The 12469-nt window shown below is 35.4% G+C and overlaps 1 protein-coding gene across 1 annotated transcript; it reads left to right on the top strand.

The window, feature by feature from the left end:
* Window positions 1-2317: 2317 nt before the first annotated feature.
* On the top strand, window positions 2318-11811 carry LOC136980064 (Na(+)/citrate cotransporter-like). The gene is made up of 13 exons (XM_067276111.1): window positions 2318-2530; window positions 3217-3366; window positions 3436-3551; window positions 4940-5157; window positions 6809-7070; window positions 7145-7279; window positions 7365-7484; window positions 7555-7623; window positions 7691-7816; window positions 10792-10969; window positions 11087-11248; window positions 11324-11461; window positions 11532-11811. Exons 1-13 carry the CDS (start codon window positions 2393-2395, stop codon window positions 11655-11657), a joined length of 1938 nt encoding a protein of 645 aa, XP_067132212.1. The 5' UTR covers window positions 2318-2392; the 3' UTR covers window positions 11658-11811.
* Window positions 11812-12469: the final 658 nt, after the last annotated feature.

The following is a 12469-nucleotide window of genomic DNA, read 5'->3' on the forward strand; positions in this document are numbered from 1 at the left end:
GAATAATTCTTGATCCAAATTCTTTCTAGTGTGTCTCGCTTTAACAGCACTTCCAGTGGAACAGGACCGAAAACGTTTACCTGGTGGTGTTCTTAATATCCTTGCGCTCTTCTCAAAAGCTGCTTCCTTTTCTTTGGCACTATCCCGATCCGCACACTCTTTAGATTTAACAAATTTATCCATAATAAAAAGCAATTACGCAAACTTAACCACAACAGGTACAGTACAATGTTCACAAACAGTTACAAATATAAATGAAAGATGATTACAAGTGACTTTCCACACACGTTTAAAATTAAGAGTTCAAACAGCCACTAAATCCGTAACAGGTCCTTTGGAAGAACACCTCGCGACCTTCCTTTGACCGACGTATCCGCAATCGAGTCCTCAAGTCCTTCGAGCACACCTAGCACTTAGCAGTTCAACGAGAGCTCCACACCTTTCCAAGTTCAAAGAGGAAACCTTTTCCCGCCTAAAGATGCTGCTTTTACACTCGTTGGAGTTAATGCCGCTCCACCTATCAGCGCCCGACGTCTCCGTTTCGTCCAGCCAACGTACGATCTTCTCCAGCCAATCGCAGAATTCGAACGAACCGCGGTTCTCCAACGGATTTTGTAACGGCCATCGATTTGAATTACAAACTTTCCGTTATACAGAAAAAGGCGGGAATCGCACGGCTGGGCGATTCCAAACACGACGACAACTATTATTATTAACTCGCGTGGTCAAATATCAATACAGATAGCCGTCTACGGCACAAGTGTAAAAAGGCGGGAATCGAGGAAAGGGCTTACCTCCGCTCTTAGGGCTCCGACTAGATCCGGATGTGGCACGAGCTCCACGAGGTGGCAAAATTTCTGTGCGGCCTCTTCATTGGGGAGGTAGCGATGAAAGTTGCAAGACGTTAAATTGTCAAATTTCGTGGCGGGATCCACGACGGGAGACGCTGCAAAATCGCAGGAATAAGGCATACGTTCCTGAGCACTCACAAATACTGGGTGCGAGAATACGAAGGTCGGCACAGCTTATATAACCTCGGGAGGTGGTGCCGCGTGTCACGTGACCCGCGGCCGGCACTCCATTGGCCCACAAAGCACGTTGCATCTCTATGGCTGAGGGAAGACCACGTGGTTGGGCTGTCATGAGCATTGCCGTTTTTGGGCTTGCTTGTTTGAAATATCAGTTCCAAAATGATTCTACCAACACGACGTCGTGGGCTAGTGGGCTGAGAGGTTGGCTACCATTATCGTGGACAGGGCTTTGCGTCCCGGCGAAGGTAATGTATTTTCAGGCGACAGATGCCGACACGGATGACTTCGGGCCGGTGACATGCCGCATGGACCGTGTAAAAGGAAAGAAGACGGCGTGGGCAGCGGCACAGCGGGGAAGCGCGTAAGGGGGAAAGCTAAGAAATGTGTACGCGCGTTTTTTTTGAACGGTACGCACCCCTTTTAGGCACAATATCACGTGACCGGAAATGACGTAGCGATTCTTTACATGGCTATATCTCGTGAAGGGTCACGTGTAGGGGTATGGTTCCTTTGACTTTTTTGTTCCCACGGGGTAGGTCTACAGTTTGGGGGGCCGCTACCCCTCATTCAACGGGTGAGTTGTGCCATTTTAAATATATAAGAATAAATATTTTTCTTCGAATTATTAGTGTAAAAATAAAAGTTTCATTTTTTATTCAAAAACTTACTTAAAAATTAAACAATTATTAGGGTCGAGTTATAAACTCCATAACGTAACCGTATCCGTAGCTGTAAGCGTATTCGTATAGCGAGGGTATAAATTCCGTATCTTATCCGTATGGCCGTACCGTATTCCGTATGAAACTTACGGTAGGGATACTGAGAATTGGCCAACTGCGCACGCGCTAGGTCGCCGTCAGTCGATATACAACTGACGAAACTTTGACAAATTGGTTAAAACGTAACTTTTGCACGACAATGCTGCTTCTGAATAATATTAAATTTTAAGATAAGAATTACTTTGATCATAAAAAAATAGAAAAATAACAAAATGAATAAATGATTATAGTGTTAGATTTGGCAATAACTACCGATGATTTTGCGCATGCTCACGATAGAGTAGTAAATTATTTTTATTCTTAACGTTATTAAATTTTAAAAATTGAATAAACATTCGGTACAGGCATTCGGTATTTAAACTTAAAATATTTACTATATTTTATTTGGATGGTTGTTTATTAATACAGTTGAAAAGCTTGAAAATATTTAATATAATTTATTTTATTGTTAAGTTAAGATAACAACCGAAATAAACTTATGATCGAGTTCAAATGTTGACTCTTTCGATCACGCATCCCGAAATTCAAAAAATTATTCGATTGAAATTAGAATTTGGACGTTCTGTTTTTCGAATAGTCAAAATGCCTAGAAAAGTGAAGAAACCAAAAACGAAGCTTAGAAAAGTGATGAATACTTGCTGGCCCATTCACAAAATATTCGTAATTTGTTTCGTACCATTGATTTTAACAACCATTATAATTGTAGGGAATAATTCATTGGTATGTAATTTTATCTTATTCAAACATTCCTTTCATATAAGTTAATCCGATTAAACCTCTAGCGGGCCTTAGACAAAATTTAAATTGGGGCCCCATTTAAATAAGTTGCTTCTAAACAAATCTTATATAATGTGACATTAGCGTAGCTAGCATGGGTGACACCCGGTGCGGATATCGTAGTGTCACCCCAAGTCACACCGTAGTGTCACCCTTTTTAACTCTTTTATAAAACACTTGAATTGTAATATCTTTGCACTCGAGCAAGTTGAACGCTATATCGAATATGCGATGTCGCGACGTATAAGTTTAGATTTAGAAAATAAATCATAACCATACATTAGTACTACCACGAGAGGCAGTCCTAGGAATATTTCTAGATGGTGAGAGATCTCGTGGCGTACATTACTTCTGACGCACGGGTGGCTGTTGACCTGTTTTTTTTTTTAGGCAATGGCTAGTCGAGCGGAGCTTAGTAGGAATTGTTAAATACAGCCTTTTCTGTTCTATCGAATTTCTTACATAATTTTTAACTCGTTTTGAAACAGAGAAATCTTCTGCACTGAAGCCGGGCCCCTCCGAATTACGGGCCCTAGACATTTGCCTACTTTGCCTATTCGATAATCCGGCCCTGCATATAAGTTAATATTAAATTTTTACTCGTGATATTTTTATTTAAACATCTTCAGGAATCGAGAGGATTATACATTTTCTTTGTAATGGAAATTTTTTGGATATTGGAATTGCTTCCTCTGGCTATAACTTCATTTTTTCCAATTGTATTATTCCCGTTGCTCGGGATATCGAACTCCGATAAGATATCTCACAAATATATGTCGGTAAGTGCAGTATGTCCCGACAGTTCTAAATTATGTCGGAAAAATTGATTTCGTGATTTTCTTTGATAGCCATCGAGCGTCTTGTATTTTGTATCTTCTCTGTTTGCTGCAGGAATTGATCATTGTAATTTATACAAACGAATTGCGTTGACTATGTTATTTTATACGAAGCTAGATATATCGAGGTATTATTTATTAAATTAAACTTTGTTAGAATAATTTATCTACTTAATATTATTTATCTACCTATCTCCTTCCCAGCGCTGTTTAAGTCAATTAATAAATAAATAAACACACCTGTTTTGTATTCGCTGAGCTAATTTCTTATTCCTCCGAACGTTTTCAGCCTACTGTAATAGGCCATCTTCAGGCTTTACATTTTTGTTCGAACGGTAACATTCGAATTTATTGAATTTGCATTTTAAGTTAACGGATTAACATACTCTCTAAACGCGTTGCTAATGAAAAACTTAAGTAACGAATAAATAATAAAATACAAAATAACTGAATAATGACGTAGAATTTTACATCTAAAATAATTAATTGTGGATACTAATTCCTATACAATCCAGCCCAAATTTTTATGGATTATCAAATCCCATACTCTTTTCAATTTTGTACTTCCAAGCCGATGGTAATGTGTTTGCATCTTTTGAGTTTAAGCTTCTGTCCCTCATTTTACTTTTGTAAATTTCTATTTTTTCCATTTCCATTGCGATGGACGGTGAATGTCCTGTTTTAACAATCTTTGCCTCATTCCATTTGACTACCGCTCCGTCCGCCTGCGCCATACTAGCCAAAATCGTGCTGTTTAGACCCTTACTCACAATATTAAGAATATTAAGAAATGATAAGGACAAGATTGGAATGGAAGAACAAGCGGGTGTATACAGTATACTGTATGAGAACCAACAATTAGGAATTGATAAAGAATATATAGGAGTGACAAGAAGAAGCCTCAAAGTAAGGGTAAAGGAACATAAATATAGTGTGAGTAAGGGTCTAAACAGCACGATTTTGGCTAGTATGGCGCAGGCGGACAAAGCGGTAGTCAAATGGAATGAGGCAAAGATTGTTAAAACAGGACATTCACCGTCCATCGCAATGGAAATGGAAAAAATAGAAATTTACAAAAGTAAAATGAGGGACAGATGCTTAAACTCAAAAGATGCAAACACATTACCATCGGCTTGGAAGTACAAAATTGAAAAGAGTATGGGATTTGATAATCCATAAAAATTTGGGCTGGATTGTATAGGAATTAGTATCCACAATTAATTATTTTAGATGTAAAATTCTACGTCATTATTCAGTTATTTTGTATTTTATTATTTATTCGTTACTTAAGTTTTTCATTAGCAACGCGTTTTGAGAGTATGTTAATCCGTTAACTTAAAATGCAAATTCAAATAAATTCGAATGTTACCGTTCGAACAAAAATGTAAAGCCTGAAGATGGCCTATTACAGTAGGCTGAAAACGTTCGGAGGAATAAGAAATTAGCTCAGCGAATACAAAACAGGTGTGTTTATTTATTTATTAATTGACTTAATATTATATATTTTTATACACAGGACAATGTTCGGACTTATGACGACAACAGCAGTTATTTCGATGTGGATTAGCAATACCGTGACTACAACTACAATTGTACCGATTGTCCACGCTATTATTGTAGAACTTGCTGAAGCTAAAATATTATGCGATGGTAAGAAAATGAATTATGCTCCGAAGAAGAAATTGATTAAAAAGGAAGTAGTGGAAGACAGAAAGAAAAATGTAGAAGTTATAGGTAAGAAAATTGTTTGAAGATGCCAATACAGTAGAGCATCGATTATCCGACCCCCGATTAACCGACTTATCGGTTAACCGACCGCGTTCTAGTCGGCAAATTCAAATGTCCGCTAGTGATGTGGCGCTACAATATTTGGTTATGTCTTGGCTACTTTAATATTATTTTTGTTAAAATTTTGCATGTTTTAGCTGGCAGCACTGGCTCGACCATGAAAGGGAGGCTAGTATTTAAACCAGGCCTAATACACTATAGTAATAATGTACTTTTTCATAGTTTTCGGTTATCTGACTTTTCAGTTATCCGACCAACCCCAGTCCCCAATTAAGTCGGATAATCGATGCTCTACTGTATTTTAGAATTAGAAAGATGAAGTCAAAATTATCTTCGATTTTTCTATTCAAAAACATATAATATTCAAGAAACCGATTGTACGAAAACTTGTCATTATATCAAACATCTTTACTTACACCCGATACACGTAAAGCTAAACACCAACCAATTCGGCTATATTCGGCTTTGTTGGTGTATAACTTGTCATTATATCTTTATAATGACAAGTTTTCGTACATCGTCAATCGTCGTCACAATAAAACGTAGAATTAAGAGTAATTTATACGAAATTTAAATTGCGTATTCCCGGTGCTTTGTTAATTAAACAATTAAAATAAGAACGCGACACTAATAAATACCGGTATGATCATACCTACGGTGTAGAAAAAATATAGCCTACTGGTGATAAAATGTAATTGTAATCGATATTGGTTTTATACTTTTGAATACGATAGGATCCACATCCAACGGGTCTAATAACAGACCTTTCTTCTTATTAATTAATGGATCGTTAGATGTTACAACATTTATTTCTTTCCCGTTCTAAGTGGAATTTCTTTTGAGTTCGTCATTATAACTGCTTTTCCTCGATATCGAGACACGTTTAGCGATTTTATTTACTCTCCCCAATTCTTTCTTTCTCATTTTACAGCAAGACATAAATAGAAGAATACGTCCAATTTTCGTTGAGTCTCGAGACACATGATCTTAATATCTTTGCACTTACCAATTTGCTGGTTTGACGATTATAAATTACGAGAATTTAAATAGGCATCGAGACAGCCGGGCGATAAGGCTTTAACCTGCCAATTTTACTCGTTACTTTAGGAATTTTTCGTTGACGGTTTGTTCAAAATATGTCCGGCCTTCTTTCTCTTTATTTAGTCGCTCCATTGTGGGCTCGGTTGAATGTACGATGGGACCCGAAAAAGGCCTCTTAGTGCCCATAAAGGCGAATAGAATAAAAAGTGAAAAATGAGACAATAGTTATAACAGAGAAAAGAACAACGAAAATGTTTGAATTAATGATTTATTCTGTTTTTATTTTGAGCCGCAATTCATTTGTAAATAATCTATCACAAAATTCTATAATATGGATTTTACTTTTAATCAACAAAAAAGAGAAAGTTTTCGTTTGCATTTTTCTTATATTAAACTAAACTTATTAATATCAATATATTTGCATTTAGCCTAAATATCTATTTTAATTTGCCTAATTAAACAAATATAAATTTAAAACAACGAGTTATTTTTAATATAATTTTAAATGCGTAGAGAAAGCGATAAACTTATAAATCGCAAATCTTATTTTTCTTAGATTTAACCACGCAAGTAAAAATAAATGGAAACGATAATAGAAATGAATCAGAAATTGAGAATAAAAGTGGATTTAATAGCGAAGACAATAAAATCGAATACGACGCTAACATTAAGGAATCGGATAATAAAGCGGTCGACGAAGATAATGTTCGTTTCGATAACGAAGAAGTATTAAAAGAAGGAGAAATCAAAGAGATTGAACGAGAAAATGAAAATCTCGAGTACGAATTAAGCGAAGAATCGTTGTTTGCTATAGACACGTAAAAAGACACTTCGATGCTTTATAAAGCTTTAATATAATCCAGATAATCGGACGGTTTAATTACTATTTCAGTGAAAAAATGGACAAAGATCTGCAGAGAATGCGCAAAATACTTATGCTAAGCATTGCCATCGCGGCGATTTGTGGAGGAACGAGCACCTTAATCGGCACTTCGACGAATATGGTTCTCGTTGATTATTTAAAATAGTAAGTTAACCGGACTCGTGTTTATCGTAATGCTACGTAATTGAGTTAAATGCGCGCGAATCGTTCAATTCTGTTTCGTTTTCAGCGAATTTCCGGATTCGAACGAAGTTAATTTTAGTTCGTGGATGTGTTATCACGTTCCGGTTGTTTTCCTACTCGTTTTACTTATATACCTATATCTATCGAAATATGTCTTGAAAAATAAGTAATCATTATTCCTTTTTCTATTTCGTATTTTCTTAAATTTAGAAATAAATAATCTTAAATTCTTGCAGACGAATTTCTAAAAATGAAGACGTAACAAAAGTGATAATTGCCAAATATAAGGAACTGGATCCGATATCGTAAGAAATTTTGAAATCTTTCAAAATGTGTTAAAACGACATACTTAGAAGCAAATATTCAAATTAGGTTTCACGAAGTTGCCGTTTTGTCATTATCCGTAGGAGTTGTTATAAGTTGTGTTTCGAAAAAGCCAATGTTTTCCCCCGGTTGGCAAGATCTGTTGAATAGTCTTTACACTGAAGGAAAAAGACTGTAAGTGGTGCACTATTCACTTCTCTTTGATAACTCTACATTTGATTCATTATTATTATTGTATACTTGTTACAAAATTAAATAATATAAGAAATGGTGTGTATATATATATACAAATACCGTATAAACGTCCGTAAGCCCGATAGTTAGTTATATTAAAAGCCAACGATGGCCGGATTAGATCTGGTTAGATACCGCTACTATCAATAATTAGAAGCTAAGTAATTTGGCATAGAAGTAGGCGTTAGACACGCGCTTAGAAGTATAAATGATTCATCGCAGTAATTGGTTGCAACTGTCTTATGATTTTAACACGACTGCCGCTTTTCTCCTCTAGAAGATGCGTTATATAAAGTCCACATAAAAATGGCCCGGGGAAGTTAGTAGAACTTTTCTTCCTGGGACTAAATCGCAATATGATGATTAACAATCTTAATGATACATTGATCCTAGCTAAAAGTAACATAAAAAATGATTACGAATAAATTGTACATAATGGTCCTCGTAGTTATAATTCGGACGAATTTATTCAAAACAATCATATAAAATTTAAGTTCCTATAGTAATTTATAATTTCTTAACAACAGAAAATTATAATTGAAGGCTTGTGTCGAATAACGTTGCAAACGCCAAAATAACCAAATTGACATTTTTTATAATAAATTGTGCGCTGCGAAACGATGATCGAATAGTATATTTACCATCGAAAAAATCCAGCAACGAGTTGCTTAACTTTCTCGGTAACATTTTAAAATGCGTTTGGCGCATCTGTTATATTTTATTTAAAAACTTTTTATATAATTAATTATTATCAAATAGCAAAAAGCCTAATTTTCAGGGTAGGGATGTGTTTCATTAAAAAATTGTAAATGCTAATAACGAGTAAAATCGTCACTAAGTCCGATTTTACTCGAGATATGACACACTACCTTTATCTTCCACTCTTTGACCTTTAACCACCAAAATTTAACAGCATCAATCTCACTAATATACAAATATCCTATAATATACAGATCTCACCCTCTAATCACTAATCTCATCCCTAATATACAAATCTAACTGCAAAATTTCAGAAATTTTCGACAAAAGACACAGGAGTTATTTAGCAACAAAGTGGTTGAAAAAGTCGTGCCCCCAGACACTGACATTCATACATATAGAAAAAACCAACGAAATCTTTTTGCATTTCTGGACGTTCCAAAGTCCCGAGTTCAAAAATGTAAAATTTTGGGAAGTCATTTTTTATCGATTGTCAAGCTATCCCTATGTTATATATAACAGCCGGGACAGTAAAATCCGACTAGTTACCACGAAAAATGCTTCCGACTTATCAACTGTATGGAAAAACGTTGCGTGTGCATAGAAAATGGCAGACGAGCAGGCGTTCACTGTCACGTCTTCCAAGCTGCAAATGCAAAATTTAGAAAAGAGAAGGCCCTCAAATTAAAATCATAAGAAATCGAAAATGCACGGGGAATCAGGAATTGTCAAGCATTGAGCAAATTAAACTAGCTGTAACTTTCTCCAGTGAGGTGAATGGATAAATGTTGCATGCGCCATGCAGCTAACTTCGCGGCGTGGGACGTGCAAAGAAGAATGACGTAAAGCACGTCAGCGTTTTAGGAAATTTTTTCTCGGGCCAAAGCATTGAAAATTATCTCGGCGATGTAGGCTCGGATTATGTCTGATGACACTAACGACACTACTATCATTAGAATAAGACGGTTTTATGATTTACAGCCACGAAATGCATTTTCTTTACTATCGTCGATGAGAAGTCGCGCACACAATGAAGTTCTAAATCGCTGTAATGGTTCCCAGAACATTTATCTGATGTGTGCATACAGTTGATCGCTCCCAACGAAAAGTGCCAAGAAGGACCTACTGTCCGTGTGCAAGTTTCCGAGTACAGAAAATGCAGACTTTTACAAACTTATAAAATCTGATGACGAAAGTAATAACACTGACTAAATCTAAATAAGGAATAACTTTACATTTGACAATCTGTAATTTCATTATAGGTAATTTAATGCTCGACTAGCGAGAGTTCTTCCATTAGCACAACTTTTTTGTCAAGTGCTCCAAAACACGCAGCTTATAAAATGCGGTGTCATAAATAAGAAATGACAACATCGGTTACAAAAGAAATGTGTAATTTAAAGGCAGAACCTCTCTTTGAAACCAAAGTATACGAAAGTTGCGTGGAAAAACGTTTCGTGTGACAACTCGAAACGTTTTCAACACGTGCAACTTTTTCCATTACACAGGGTGCTTTATCTTCGTTTCGTACAGTATATTTCACGATGAAAATGGCCCAACTTTTTGCAAAAATATTATTCCTACACCTTTAACTAAAATCAGTCATTGTTTCAACAATTCAAGCGCAATTAGGGGTTTTCTGGTTTTTCGGGGTTCTCTGGAGCTTGCAACGTTATTCGACGCAAGCCTTCAATTAACGAATATTTTCTATATCCGGAAATCTTTAGTACAACATGTAGAGTATAGTAGTATTTATTGAAGACTGTACTTTGCTATCATGAAATTTTTGAACTCATTTTCTTGATAATTTAACAGTGTAACCTCAGTGACGGCCGGATGGCCGAGCGGTCAAGGTGGCAGCCTACCGCTCTGGGGGACCCGGTATCGAATTCGAACGGGTCGAATAATCCCCAGGAATTTTTCGGGGGGTGGTCCGTTCGGATATGTCGGGCCCCGTCCCTTAACACCCGGCCGTTTCAATGTGGGTTCGGCAAACCCACATTGAAATCGTACTCGACTTGTTCAGAGGCCCTCTTAGTGCCCACAAGATGGAAAGAGTTAGAAGATAAAATCTATTGCATCTTAAGAAAAATTTAGAACTAGAATTTTTTACAATTTTTAACACAATAAAGATAATTATTTTAATAATTAAAAGTAATGTGAAATATTTTATATCAGTTATGTAATCGAATAATTTGTTATTAAATACTTTTCAGTGATATAAAACATACTACTCCCGCAATTTTCCTTTCTCTGTTTCTATTTTTGATTCCCGCTAAACCGAAACTGGAGAAGAGTCCTCCTTTACTTACCTGGAAAAAAGCACAAAAACACTTGAACTGGGACGTTTTGTTTATATTTGGAGGCTCTTTCACTCTCGCCGAAGGCTTGAAGGTTTGTGGTTTGTTAACTGTTTGAAGGAAATTATTTCCGAGATCGGGAATATTGTAGTATCTTATTTGAAAAATTTGCAATGTTTAGACGACAAAAACTAAAAAAATATAATTATAGGATTCGGGAGTGATTAAACTTTTGGGCGATCAACTTAAGGTTCTGTCTAACTTTCCAACTGAATTGGTCATGATAATCGTCTGTTTACTAGCGATAATATTCACCCAACTGATTACAAATGCGGCAGTGAATAACTTTTTCTTGCCAGTTATTAAAAGTATAGTATGTAATAATTTAATCATTTATAGTTTTAATATTTTATTATAATTTTTATAGAATGTATAATACATTTTATAGGCAATAGCTCTTAAGGTGAATCCGCTATATCTCATGATTCCGTTTACCATATCTTGTTCATTTTCCTTTTCGTTGCCTATGAGTACTCCGTCTAACGTTGTTGTTTACAACGCATCAGGAATGAAAACCATCGAAATGGTAAGTTTTACAGAATTCATTAAGTAATCTTTTAAATTTGATGTTACACATTACTTTTGTTTTTATTCAGGCAAAACCAGGAATTATTGTGACGATAATATGCCTGATAATAGAATTGATAATGGTTATAAGTTGGGGAAAATTTATATTCAATTATACGGCCTTCCCAGATTGGGCTGTTAATACGGATTATTAAAGACTGTAACTTTTAATCCAAGCAATAATATTGTTATAAGAAATTCTGTTAATTTGTAAAATTATTCATCAAAGTAGACGTTTCTCAACTAAATCGAAATAGAATTTTTATGTTCGTATTACTACTTAATAAGTAATTGAAACCAATTATGTCAAAATGTCAAAATGTTTTATGCTATTAACAAATTACATATATTATTTTTTTTAAATTTCTGAATACTTAAAAAGTTGTTTGAAATTAATAAATTAACTTTTCGAATTTATTTTGTATTTAGATTTCTAACGTTTAGTTCTCTTAATTTTTATTACAACATGAAGAAGAGAAATTCTGATTTTGGTTCCTTGGCTACACCCCTGGTTTATAACCTTTATACGCCTCTGTTTTTATCCTATTTTTATCATTCCTCAAGATCTTATATAAATTTGGGCCTCTCCTTAAAACCATTCTTGATTGTTTTCGACTAGCAACTTCTTTCATAACACTATTCAAATTACTATTATAAGTAAACTTCAAACGCCTATTGGGAACATTACTTAAGTCTTTTCTTTCTTTGTTCCTTTCATACGCCCTGAGTTTTCCTACAATAGTGCTTTTCTTGTAACCCAGGGTCTAGGCTACTTGCAATATTCTATCAATTTCTTTATTTCTGTCACCGATTCTGTCACAATATAAATAAGCTCTTCTTATTAAAGTTCGAAATGCCGCCATTTTATACCGATACGGATCCATGGACTGGGAGGGTATATACAGGGTGGGTGTGAGTAGGTTTAATATACACGCTGGTGGACAAATGATCTCCCATGAATCTGATA

This window comes from Centruroides vittatus, unplaced genomic scaffold, assembly GCF_030686945.1.
Source record: "Centruroides vittatus isolate TY-2023 unplaced genomic scaffold, ASM3068694v2 contig_1159, whole genome shotgun sequence".
Taxonomy (NCBI): domain Eukaryota; kingdom Metazoa; phylum Arthropoda; class Arachnida; order Scorpiones; family Buthidae; genus Centruroides; species Centruroides vittatus.

Excerpts from the sequence above, each read along its gene's own strand:
- LOC136980064 (XM_067276111.1), top strand. The coding sequence starts at position 2,393 with ATGCCTAGAAAAGTGAAGAAACCAAAAACGAAGCTTAGAAAAGTGATG. Across the intron at positions 3,552-4,939 it reads ACGAAGCTAGATATATCGAG|GACAATGTTCGGACTTATGA; the intron begins GTATTATTTATT and ends TTTTATACACAG. Across the intron at positions 11,249-11,323 it reads TGCCAGTTATTAAAAGTATA|GCAATAGCTCTTAAGGTGAA; the intron begins GTATGTAATAAT and ends TACATTTTATAG.